The sequence below is a fragment of the Stegostoma tigrinum genome, chromosome 14 (assembly GCF_030684315.1).
Source record: "Stegostoma tigrinum isolate sSteTig4 chromosome 14, sSteTig4.hap1, whole genome shotgun sequence".
In the NCBI taxonomy this organism is placed as follows: domain Eukaryota; kingdom Metazoa; phylum Chordata; class Chondrichthyes; order Orectolobiformes; family Stegostomatidae; genus Stegostoma; species Stegostoma tigrinum.
Genome location: NC_081367.1, coordinates 37150671 through 37163408, shown reverse-complemented (window position 1 = coordinate 37163408; position 12738 = coordinate 37150671). Strand labels below are relative to the sequence as shown.

The following is a 12738-nucleotide window of genomic DNA, read 5'->3' as shown; positions in this document are numbered from 1 at the left end:
AGTTGATGTTTCGGCTGGTTCTGACCTGAGACCTCAACTTTCCTGCTGCTCTGATGCTGCCTGGCCTGCTGTGTTCCTCCAGCACCACACTATCCTACATACATTCCTCCTCCTCACATTATGATTCATCACAGTCTTCTACCTTAATGCAGTTTTTCCTAGAACTCCAAAATGCTTGATGCCATTATTTCACTCATTCTTTACTTCCCCCTTTTTCATTCTATTAACTGCAGAAGAGTTGAACTCCAGAGGTGAGATGAGAGTGACTGCTGTTGACATCAGCACTTGACCAATCATAGAATCAAGGAGCCTAAACAAAATTGAAGTCAATGGGTATCAGGGAGAAAATCCTCCACTGTTTGAATCATATCTTGCACAAAGAAAGATGGCTGTGATTGTTGGAAGTTAGTCATCTCACTACCAGGACATCACTGCAGGAGATCCTTAGGGGAGTGTCCTAAACCCTCATCTGCTTCATCAGTTATCTCCTTGATATCATCATGTAATGGGGCCTTCAACAGCAAGTGGCAATGTTGAAGTAGGGCAATAAACAGGTGGCTCAGCTGGTCGAGCAGACCCTCTTTTGAGGAAAGGGGAGAGGGAGATACATGCATTTTCTCAACCAGAAGTGAACAACAGGCGTAATTCCATATGAATACTCTGTTTTCCAAGTTTAAACATAATTCCCCCTGCATGTTATAAAGACCTGATGGCAGTGGAGTAAAGAATCCCTACTTTCATGAGTTTGGGCTGTTTGTGTGCTTGAATCTCATGTTACATTTCTGGTGCTCTCCCTATCTGTCTTCAATCACTCTTTCCTTTGCAAAGAATTTCTGGGAATCCCTGACTGACCCAAAAAATACTTCATTGAAGGTAAGGAAGTTAAGAATACCTCTGGTGTTGGAGTCACAAGTGTGAAGAGATATCTAGGTGCCCTTAGACAACATGTGTCGTTAATCTTATGAGTAGCATATGGCATACTCAAGGTCTATTAATCTGTATGGAACCTAGAACTGCTCGAAAAGCAGGGAACTGGACTGATCTTTTATGTGCCTGTTCCATTATTGATATTGATCGAACATGCCAGCCACCTCTAAGTGTCATGGGCGGTGGACCAACTAGAGGAGACATTTCTTACTTTGTTTTACAGACTGACATTGGTAAGTTGAGATCCAGATGAAGTAGCTTGTTTCTACTGTCAGCAAATATAGGACAACTTTCAGTAAAGATGATGGTGGTATTGGCTATTGTGACCTGTTGAGCCACAGGATTTTGAATAAAGATAGCCATCCAGCAATGATTCATTACCACCTGATTCCACCCCAACACTGGTAGGAAGTCTGGGATATCCACAGAAGTCTTTGGAGTGAGATGAAACCTTAAGTCATCATATGTATACCACCACCCTTGTCCTTGTGAGGAAGGAAATCAGAAAAATTAGGATCTGTGTGGATTATTGGGCACGCAATGTGAATTCTCACAGGAGGCTTACCCTCTACATAGGATTGAGAATGCATTGCATATTTTCAAAGGTGCAAAATATTCTTGAAGTCTTAATTTTGCCCACAGTTGTAACCAGTTAGCCATCGGTAGACAAGACATTGAAAGGCCAACCTTCCTGACAGGCACTGGGCAGGTTTACAAATACAGAGGAGTGCCATTTAAGCTTTGTAATGTCCCTCCTCCTTCATGTGATGAACAAAGCACTTGGCGACTTTAATTTCCAGCCTCTCTTCATATATCTGAATGATATATTAATCTTTGCTTAACATTCAAGAAGACTCTTGAAAGATTAGATGCCATGCAGACAATTAACTCTTCTCCCGGTTCCCTCAGGGGCTGTACACCATCTCTGACACAATTCAGGTTGTGATGAAAAAATCTACACTTGCCTTAATGGATGCAGGCCCAACAACACTCAAGAAGCTCCAAACCATCCAACAAGACGATATGTTTGAATGTCACCCTTTACCCCATCTTCAACATTTACTTCCTTCTTCATTCTTTTGACTTTCTCCTCTATAGCGGCAACTTATGCGATCTACAAGGTACACTGCAGCAATTTGTAAAGGCTCCTTTGCAAGCATCTTCTAAACCCTCTACCACTGCCATCTAGAAGGACAAGGATAGGTAATGCACAGGAAAACCAGGGCTGCAAGTCCTCATGCAAGCCACTCACCATTCTGACTTGGAACTATTTTGCCATTTCTTTACTATTGCTGGGGGAGAAAAGTCCCAGTAGTCCTTGCCTAACAGCATTCTGTGTGCCCATACACTTCAAGGACTACAAAGTTCAGGAAGGCAGATCACTATAATTTTCTTAATGGTTTTTAGGGATGGACAACTGATGCTGATCTAGCCTGCATTGCCTGCAACATGAACAAAAATAGTTACACAATCTTCTTGTGAATAAAATATGAAGCTATATCATAATCAGATTTACAGATATATTAGCTTTCATATTCATTGCAATTTCAACAATGACCTGCAATATGGGCCTTCTCCTTTGTTTCTCAATAAATGTTTGAATCAGTACAGATTGAAAAGATCCTAAGCAATGTAGCGTTGTTTCTTTTACACTCAACAGGGATGAATTGAGAATAATTCTTGATCTTTTAAATTGGAACATCAGTAATTTGCACAGTTTTTTATGCCATTTTAAATTCTGCTTGAAAGAGTGCATATACTTCCCTGATATTGTTGTGTGTGGATGATAAATGTTCAAAAGTCTTATCTCCCATATTCCATGATGATTCCAACTAGTTTTGATGCAGAATATCAAAGCAGAGAGAATCATTAAAATCAGAACCTAGGATACATTTCCATAAATACTGTGATATAATTTCAAATATCTTAGGCACATGGAGGATAGTATAGGCATACTGAGGGTAGTAAAATGTAAGGTATGCAGGGTAGATTGATTTTAGTAGGATAGTAGGTCAACACAACATTGTGGGCTGAAGAGCCTGTACTGTTCTATGTTCTATTTCTATGGTGACTGTAACTTTCATATTGTTACTCATGACATTCTGGAGCTACTCAGGAAATACAATGCAATGCCTCTAAAATTAGATCCTTTAAACATTACTTGCCTTGTCAGGAGTGATAATCTACATAAAGACTATTAAGCAAGACAATTACCACCATTTATATCATCCATGCCCCTGGACAGCACATATTTTGGGCAAATAGTACTAAGCATTTGCCAATACAGTGGGTCATTTTCAGTCATACTCCTCATAAGCAGAGAAGGAACGCTAATTTTGGCCATACTTACTGCTGTTCTGCCTTGCACTGTCATTTCTTTCCTTTACTGTTCAGCTGGATAACGTATCACCTCTCTGAGCTTCCATGCAGTAAAATATCTCCATTAAAGTGAGTGAGAACCTACACGTTAGTGCCCTGAAACGGACTCCTGAGCAAATGATTGGCTAGAACTGTTGTTTTTGATTAGATAAAAAGAAAATTATGTTATCAGGGTTTGAAATTGTACATTCAGAACTTGTCTCACTACTTTCCCAAAAGCTCCTATTAGTGGAAAATGTAATTAATTCCACCACTGTCTTCTGTCTTCCTACTATTATTTTGTACCTCTTATGTGCTTTAATCGCACAAACAAAATACCAACATGCCTGTTACAAGCAGTGGGGATATACTTATAACTTTACTTTGAAGACTTTGTCTTATTCAAAGTATGTAGAGCTATAAATTTTCAAATATAAAATCAATGTTGCTTATAACAATATGAATTAATTCACATTGGGAATAATTCATTTTTCTTACTGTAAAGTAATTCTTGATAAATACAATCTTAGTTGAGCCTTCACAGGCCAATTAATCTGACATGCATTGTCAGGAAAATACTCTTAATGATGAGGTCCTGTATGAACAAATGTATTAGGTTGTCATGTCTCCTCTCCCATTCAACAAGATCATGGCTGTCTGATTACTTCACATTCCCACCTACCTTTCCTCCTTGCCAATGAAGAATCCATGTCCACCTTAAAAATATTCAAAGATTCCTCTTCCACTGTCTTTTGAGGAAATGAGTTCCAAAGACACAGAACCATTTGTGAGGAAACGATGCTCCTTCTATTGCTTTTGTGTGGCCCCTTAATTTTAAACAGTAACTGCTAGTTCTTGATTCTCCTACAGGTCTGAACATACCTACCACATGCACCTTCTCAAAACTCATCAAAATGTTATGTGTTTCAATCAATCCAGCTAAACCTGCGCAACCTTTCCTGAAAAGACAACCAGCCCTTTTCAGATATGAATCTAGTAAACCTTCTTTGAACAGCCTCCAATACATTTACACCTTTCTTTAAATCAGGAGACACTGAGATACCTCAATCCCTCAGCATATCCCTCGACAGCCTTGCAGTCTTCCACTATTTACATAATGTGTTCTTTTTATTTCTCCTAGATGGACCAACAGACAATTTTACTTTTCCGCCATTTTACTCCATTTTCCAAATCTTTGCCCATATGAACCTAATAATATCTCTTGATAGCCTCATTGTGTAAACATAAAATATCGGAGCAGAAGTAGGCCATCTGAACTTGCTCAACCATTCAGTATAATCTTGTCTGATCATCCAATTCACTACCCTGTTCCTGCTTTCTCCCCAAGTTATTTGATGTCTTTAGTTCCTAAGAAAGTCTTCTTGAAAGTCTTAGTGTCCTCTTCACAACTTGCCATCTGACCTATCCTTGTGTCATTAAAAAAAACCATACTTTCAGTCTCTTCAAAAATTCATATTTAAAAAAACTCACATATATAGAATGGTAAAAAGGTTCAGGCACCAGGATTGATACCTGTGTCGCACCACTTGTCACAACCTGACAACCATAAAATGACCCAGTTACACCTATTCTTTTCCATGTTAGCTAGCCAATATCCTATCTATACCAATATGTTACCCACTGCACTACAAGCTTTTTTTTGCAATAACTTTTGCTACAGCACCATATGAAATGGGTTCTCAAAATCTTGTTGAAGTGTATCTATCAGTTCCTTTTATCCAAAGCATATGTTACTTACTCTAAGAACTCCAAAGGATTGGTTAAAAATGATTTCCCTTTCACAAAACCAATGTTCTCTGACTCTGACAAAGTATCCTGCTATAATTTGTTTAGAAACAGCTTCTAATGCCTTCCTTATGACAGTTAATTAGAGCTAACAATGCACATATAACATCAGAATCAACATGATTTACACAAGGAAAATTGCATTAACAAATCTATTTGTGTATATTTTTGCAGATGTAATGAGACACATGAAAGGAAGATGTCCTTTTCATGGGTTTTGAGAATTAATTAGGTAAAGTGCCTTACAAAAGGATACAATGCTAGATAATGACTCCTGGAGTTTGGGATAAGATCTTAGCATACTGAAAGACTGAAATGCTGCAGAAAGTAAGACTAAAGAGGATGTTTTCAAGTTGACAGGCTGCAACTAGTGGAGTGCCACAGATAGTGCCAAAGCTACTTACAATCTGCACAAATGACATAAAGAGACAGGAGTTAGGTATCAAAATTTGCCGATGATACAAAGCAAGATGGGAATGTAAGTTGTGAGGAAACTATAAGGAGATACACAGGTTAAATCAGTGGGCAACAAGATGACAGATGGACTATAATGTGGATAAGTAAGAATGTATTCACTTTGGTAGTAAGAATAGAAGTGCAGAATATTTTTAAAAAGATGTGGATCTTTTAATAGTTAAATGCCAGAGAAGTTTGGGTATATTCACAAGAAACACAGCAAGTTAACATTCAGATAGAACAATTAGGAAAACAAAGAGGATATTGACTATTATCACAAGTGGATTGAAGAAGAAAAATAAAGAAAGGTAGCTACATTCTGCAGGGCTTTGCTAAGATCATATCTAAAGTACCATGCAGAGCTTTAAATTCCATATCTATAAAGAATTTGAAGGCAGTACTGTGAAGATTCACTAGACTGGTTACAGGAATGAAAGTTGAGGAAATGGTCTTGAGTCATACAGCACAGAAACAGACCCTTCAGTCCAACCAGTCCATGCCGAACTTAATCCCAAGCTAAACTAGTCTCACCGGGATCCTCCTAGCTCAAATCCCTCCAAAACTTTACTATTCATTTGCTTATCCAAAATGTCTTTTAAACATTGTAATTGTACCCACATCCATCAGTTCCTCAGGAAGGCCATTCCACACATGAACCACCCTCTGTGTAAAATGATGGCCACCTTATGTCTTTTTTTAAATCTCTCACCTTAAAAGTGTGCCCTTGTCTTGAAGTCCCCTAAACTAGGGAAAAGACAACTATTTATCTCTATCCCTTATTATTTTAAAAACTTCTCTCAGGTTGTCTCTCAACCTCCCAGACTCCGATGAAAATGTCTCAGCCTATCCAGCTTTTCTTTATAACTCAAACCTTCCATACCAGCAACATCCTGGTAAATCTCTTCTGAACCCTCTTCAGCTTAATGTATCCTTCCTTTAAGTGGGCAAACAGAACTGGACACACTATTCCAGAAGAGGCCTCAATAATATCTTGTACAACCTCAACATGATCTCCCAACCTGTATACCCAAAAGGGCCTAAGCAATGAAAGTAAGCGTGCCAAATACCTTTTTAACGATCCTCTCTATATGTGACAAAAACTTCAAAGAATTATGCACCTGAACCCCTAGGTCCCTCTGTTCTACAACATTACCCAAGGCCCTACCATTAATAATTATAAGCTGTACCCTTTCTTGTTGTACCTAAATGCAATACCTCACATTTATCCAGATTGAACTCCATCTGCCATTTTTCAGCTCATTGACCTATTTGATCAAGATCCTTTGGTAATCTTAGAAAACCTTGGAGTAACTTGGGCAACACGTCCAGAGTTTAGAAGAATGAAGGGTGATCTATTGAACCATAAAGGTTGTAAATGGGCTAGATTGGGTAGACACTGAGGAGGTGATTCTCCTCCCTGGCAAACTTAGAAGATAAAGCCACAGCTTCAGGGAAAGATCAATCATCTAGTACTGAGTTGAGAAGAAATGTTTTCACTCAGAGGGTGTGAATCTTTGGAATTCTCCGCCCCAAATGGTTGTGAATGCTGCATTGTTGAGAATAGATAAGGCTGAAACAGATAGAATTTTAGCTTGCCAGGGAGTTGAGGGATATGAGGACCAGGTGGGAAAGTGGCATTGAATCAGATCAGTTGTGATTGCAATGAATAGCACAGCAGGCTCAACATAGAAAGTAGATGTATGAGTAGGCCATCCGGCCCTTCGAGCCTGCATCACCAAGAAGGCTCAAGAGGCTGTATGGTTCACTCCAAGTCTGATCCTCATGTTATTCATATTAGGTGATTTTTTTTGTAATGCAATAACAAAAGAATTCCAATATCAGCACAATGTAAACTAATAAATAAGTGAATCAGTTGATCTTAAAGACTAAATTGATTTGTGGTACAATGCATTTCAGATATATACTGCTGCTGAGAGTTATGAAAAGGACAACTTTCCTGGACAAGACAATTATTGACCACACTTCAAGTATTCAGCATGAGTATGCACTGTGAATATGTATAATTGACAAAAGAAACCAACAATCTTGAAGTTGCATTTTCTCTCAAAGGAAATCTTTGAGACCAGTCCTGTGAGAAACTTGAAAAGAACTATATTTTGTCAGTTAAAGCGGGCTTATCATCCTGCTTTCTTCTTAAGCATTCATACTTCATCTCATCTGGCAACCTCCTCATTGTTCTCTGCCTTAGAAAATACTAGCTTACTTGTACATCTGATGTTTAATGAATTGCTACCAAGTATTTTCTTTGACTTTCTTTCATTGAAATCAGATTGTGATTGAAGTATTTTTGTTTTTATATCTCATTGTTTTTTACTAGTCTGACACAGAATTCTGGGATAAGATGCAAGATGAATGGGAAGAAATGGCACGTAGGAATTGGATTGCAGGAAGTGAACAGCCAGCGACAAATACAAACATCTCCCCACATGAGAAGGTGCCCTTGAAAATATGATCTTCACAATTTGTTGCTTTCTAATTAAAATTTTACAACTGTCAGTTTTTTTGGTTGATTCTCATTTATATTCAAACTCGATGAGAAAATGGTGACGACAAATTCATTTACATGGCAGAAATGAGGAAAATACAGCAGAAAGAATTTATTATCACATCATTATTTACACAAGATAGATTCTAATCTTGTAATTGTAGTACTGACCATTTAAAACAGCGTACTAATGAGTGATGGAAGAGAATCAAACAAATGTTGAATGGATAGTATTTTAATTATTAATGAAGCCATTTAATTGCTGTAACCCAATAAACAAGAACAGCAAAGTAATCGTGAATGGGTTATATGCAATAGATGTCTCTTAAGCTATCAGTAAGCAGAACAATTTAGTTCTACAAATTAGATAATTAATTCTTGCAATTTGTTTCAAGATATATTATTCATTCCAATTAACCTTTGATACAGGGCTATTATTTTCACACCGACAATCCCTTCAAAGACTGGCCCAATGCATTTGAGGAAGCTCTTAAAAAGCAGAAAGAAGGAGATCTACCCAATGCTGTATTACTGTTAGAATCAGCAATTTTGCAAGACCCCTATGATGCAGAGGTAGGCTGATGATATTTAACAGTCACAGATTATATGTTAATGCACTGATAATTCCAAAGCATACATGCAAATCTGAGTGTTGAAATATTATTAGTGGGGTTATGCCTAGTAATACAAAACAGGTTATATAGTTCGTCGTCACTAATGTTTGCAACACACCATGAAAACTGATTCAGGCCTTTTAGAACAATAATAAACATTTTTATAGCACCACTATCGTAACAACTCATCTTTAGATACTTGCTGCTATAAATCTAGATACAAAGAGCCAAATCTTACTTTTTTGATTTTGAGTGGGGATTCCAGAGTTTGCCAGATTACAGGCTTGGTTACCAGCGGTGGCATGATTTAAAATTAGGGAAAATTCTGAGGCCAAATTGGTGGAACTCATTAGTACTGACCTTGCGTATTCTGTCCCTTTTGGTTCTCAGTGCCAGATACCTCACTGAAAAGTAGGACAGTTACACATAAACCATTCAGTCCATCTACCTGGCAGTGAACTTAGTGATTCAAATGCTACTTTATTTCTTTGCTGCTGCCCCATCCAATTGCTGCAATTAAACTTGGCTACTGAAAAACTCATCTCCATTACTTCCCTTTTGCATGGATTTATGCTGATAATCATGGCTATGCAAATAGACTGACGGGTTCTTGATTGGCAAGGGGATCGAGGTTTACGGGGAGAAGACAGGAGAATGTGGTTGAGACGCACATCAGTCATGATCAAATGATGGACCAGTCCTGATGGGCTGAATGGCCTAATTCTGCTCTTGTGGGCTTACAAAAATCTTGCATGTCAGTTCTGTAGAGCAGAAGGATCCCAGCTTAGATACCATTGTTCAAACCTAGCAGAACTTATCAAGCAGCGTTTCAAAATGTCAGTGTATTTTGTCACGATGGTAAAAAGAGATCAGCACTGAATATCGTACTGATAGAAAAGTGTGTTCGGAACCCTTGATGGGGAATTAATGATAGAGAGCAAGGAAACAGAAGATAACTTAAACCAACACTTTGCTTCGGTCTTCACGATGCAGGACACTATAAACATTCCCAAGGATAACAGACAAACAAGGTGTGAATGGAAGATTCTCAAAGGGAATATAGTTACCGAATGAGGGGATGCTCATTTAAAACTGAAATGCAAAAGAATTTTTCCTCCCAGAGGATAATGAGTATCTGGAAATATTTTCTCCAGACAGTTTTGGAAGTGTTTCAAGAGGAGGTTGGTATATTTTTCAACTATTAGGGAGGTGAGGACTATGGTGGCCTGGCACAAAAGAGGAGTTGAGGCCGGGGACATATCAACCATAAACTTGTTGAACAATGAGGCAGGTTTGATGAGCCAAATGGCCTACTCCTGCTGTTATTTCCTATGTGCCTACGATATTACATTTGCTGGTTTACATTATTTCAGTGCATATCTTATTCATCTTACTTTGATTGGATACACTTAATATGTCAATTTAAGAGTTCATGTTGAAACGATTTCCTATGTAGTCTAGAGATGTTGTATGTCACTCTATATGCAAAAGCCTAAGTTTTACTTCATCCACACAATACGTTGCATTGAGAGTAACTAACATTTTAGGCAACAGTCCAACTTGAAACAGCTTAGTCCTACTGGGAACATGGGTTGGGGAAATCACATGACAGTGTTGAAACCCTATCTCTTACCACTATTCCTTTAAAAAGTACAATTCCCCATTAAGAAAAGAACTAGTGAACTTACTCTGCACAGTCTAAAGATTAGTTTCGGCTCCCTATCAAGTGTTATGCAGTGAATTCAGTTTATTTACCTCCATGCTATTTGCCTGGTCCCTGCAGCTAAATTAAAACATAGCATTTTTCTTTTGAGAGGAACTTACTTTATTACAGGATAGCCTGTTTACACTGTAGGCCATTTTCCATCTGTATTTGTATGAATCCCGTCCTTCCTGCTTATTCTGCATAAAACACATAGCACTGTTAACTCAGAAAAATGACCTCGGGCACTTTATAGGAACAATTCTTAGAAGCAATCAATATGGAGAGATTTATTCAACTAATCAAATGCACCATTCCAAAAACTCTCATTTGTACCATTACCTCTTTTTTTGATGCTATTCAAATTTTTCCCTTTTAATTATTTGCTTACTGTATATGCTGGTTTATAAATTGACACTTCAAGCCTTGAAATAGCCCTTCAAAAATGCCGAGAATAAAGGTGGACCATTGACATGGTTTTATGTGGTCACCAACCTTGGTGTTCATCACGAAGGCACTGATCTGTTTGGTTATGATTTGGCAGGTCCTTACAGAACAGCATTTATTACCTGCATGATCTTTGCAACCAGTGATAAGGTACCACTAAGTAAGAAGTCTGTTTGTGGGTTGATGACTTGAGGTTTATAACTACTGTGAATACTGCACATTTGTGGCTGATTGGGAATTTGACCTGTTGGCGAAGTGTATGTAGAAACAATAACTCTTACAACTGAAAAAAGGGGATTATCTTACACACTAGATTGACTTGTATGCCATGATTTACTGTACCTCTCAGTGTATTTATAGAGATTTACCATAACTTTTTCTTTGTTTCTATATTTCTCTTTATAAGCTGAGGTTCCCATATGCCTTTTTGATACTCTATGTAAGTTGTCCTGCTACCTTTCGAGATTTGAGTACATGCACCCTAGCCCCCCATTCCTTCACTCCTTTTAAACGACCAATATGAAATAAATAAGCTGCCATTTAGCTTATATTGCATCTCTTCATTTACCCTACCAAAATGAAACACCTCATACTGCACCTTTTAGTGCAGACGCAAAGCCTGGTAGCTTATCATGGTTGTCAGCAGGCCTCAGTCACATCAAGGAGGCCAGCCTTCACTTAGTGGATCATTTTGCAAGAAGGAATAAGATAAGGGAGTACTCAATAAATGGTGCAATACTAGGAAGCTCAGAGGAACAGAGGGATCTTGGATTGCTTGTCTACAGATTGCAGAAGGCGGCAAGGCATGTTAAAAAAGCATACGGTATGCTTGCCTTTATCAGTCATGGAACAGATATAAGAGAGGGGAGGTCATGTTGAAGCTGTACTGAACTTTGGTTAGGCCACAGCTAGAGTACTGTGTGCAGTTCTGGTCACCATACTATAGGAGGGATGTGACTGTACCAGAGGTGGTACAAAGTAGATTCAAAGGATACGGCCTGGGATAGAGCATTTCAACTACAAAGAGATGCTGAATAAGTTGGTGTTGTTTACTTCGGATCAGGGAAGATTGAGGAGGGGCCTGATGACAGAGATGTATAAGATTATAAGGAGCATGGAATAGAAGGCAACTGTTCCCCTTAGTTTGGGAGAACAATGACAAGAGAATAATTTTGAAGTGTGAAAGGCAAGGAGTTTAGAGGGAATTTGGGGAAAAACTTTTTCACCCCAGCCCTTGCTGCTGTACTGGAGGCCTGTTTTCTTCATGGGATGAGAGACAGACAGACCGGGATTAGAGAAGTTGAACACAGATCGCACAGCTATTACATCGTTGGTGCAGGTGGAGAAGTGTCCTAAATGGGTGAGTAGGCAATGCTGAGGAGATCCAGAGTTAATGGTGTCAGGGGCTGGGGTGGGTGAGATCTCACAGGCAATACTGAGAGTGGTAAAACAAATACCTTGGTGGCAGGTTGGTAAAGTTGCAGAGATAGAATGAAAGTGACGTATCACAAAGAAAATTTTGGAATTTATCCAGGTGAGAGTGGAGAAAGACGTTAACTTTCTTCCAACAATTCTGGGCATTCCTCCAGACAACTGAAACTCTTTTAACCCAGGTGACGATCTTCGGACCAAGCTTGCATTGTTTTGTGTCATGTCTTCCGGTGTTGGTCCTGGGGCAGGGACAGGAAGAAGTCCTGTGTCAACACCAGTTTATCCAACTGGACCTCCAGGAACCAGCCGGCAAAGCAAGACATTGGTTTCCCCAGAATGCCATGTCTCGAGCAAATGTCAAGAACCCTTGGCACAAATGTAGATTAATCAGATCAGCCGTGACTTTATTGAATGGCAGAGCAAACCTGAGAGGCTGAGTGGCCAACTCCTGATTCTAATCTGAATGTTCACTTGATTTTCTAAATTGCTGT

General features: G+C 38.8%; 1 protein-coding gene across 3 annotated transcripts in view; it reads left to right on the top strand.

The window, feature by feature from the left end:
• Positions 1 to 12738, top strand: part of pex5la (peroxisomal biogenesis factor 5-like a) — a 170041-nt gene that overhangs the window by 131372 nt on the left and 25931 nt on the right. For all 3 annotated transcript variants that reach the window (XM_048542790.2, XM_048542788.2, XM_048542787.2), the window contains 2 exons: positions 7886 to 8002; positions 8483 to 8626. In XM_048542790.2, the coding sequence (XP_048398747.1) occupies positions 7886 to 8002; positions 8483 to 8626 (261 nt within the window). The remainder of the gene's footprint in view (positions 1 to 7885; positions 8003 to 8482; positions 8627 to 12738) is intronic.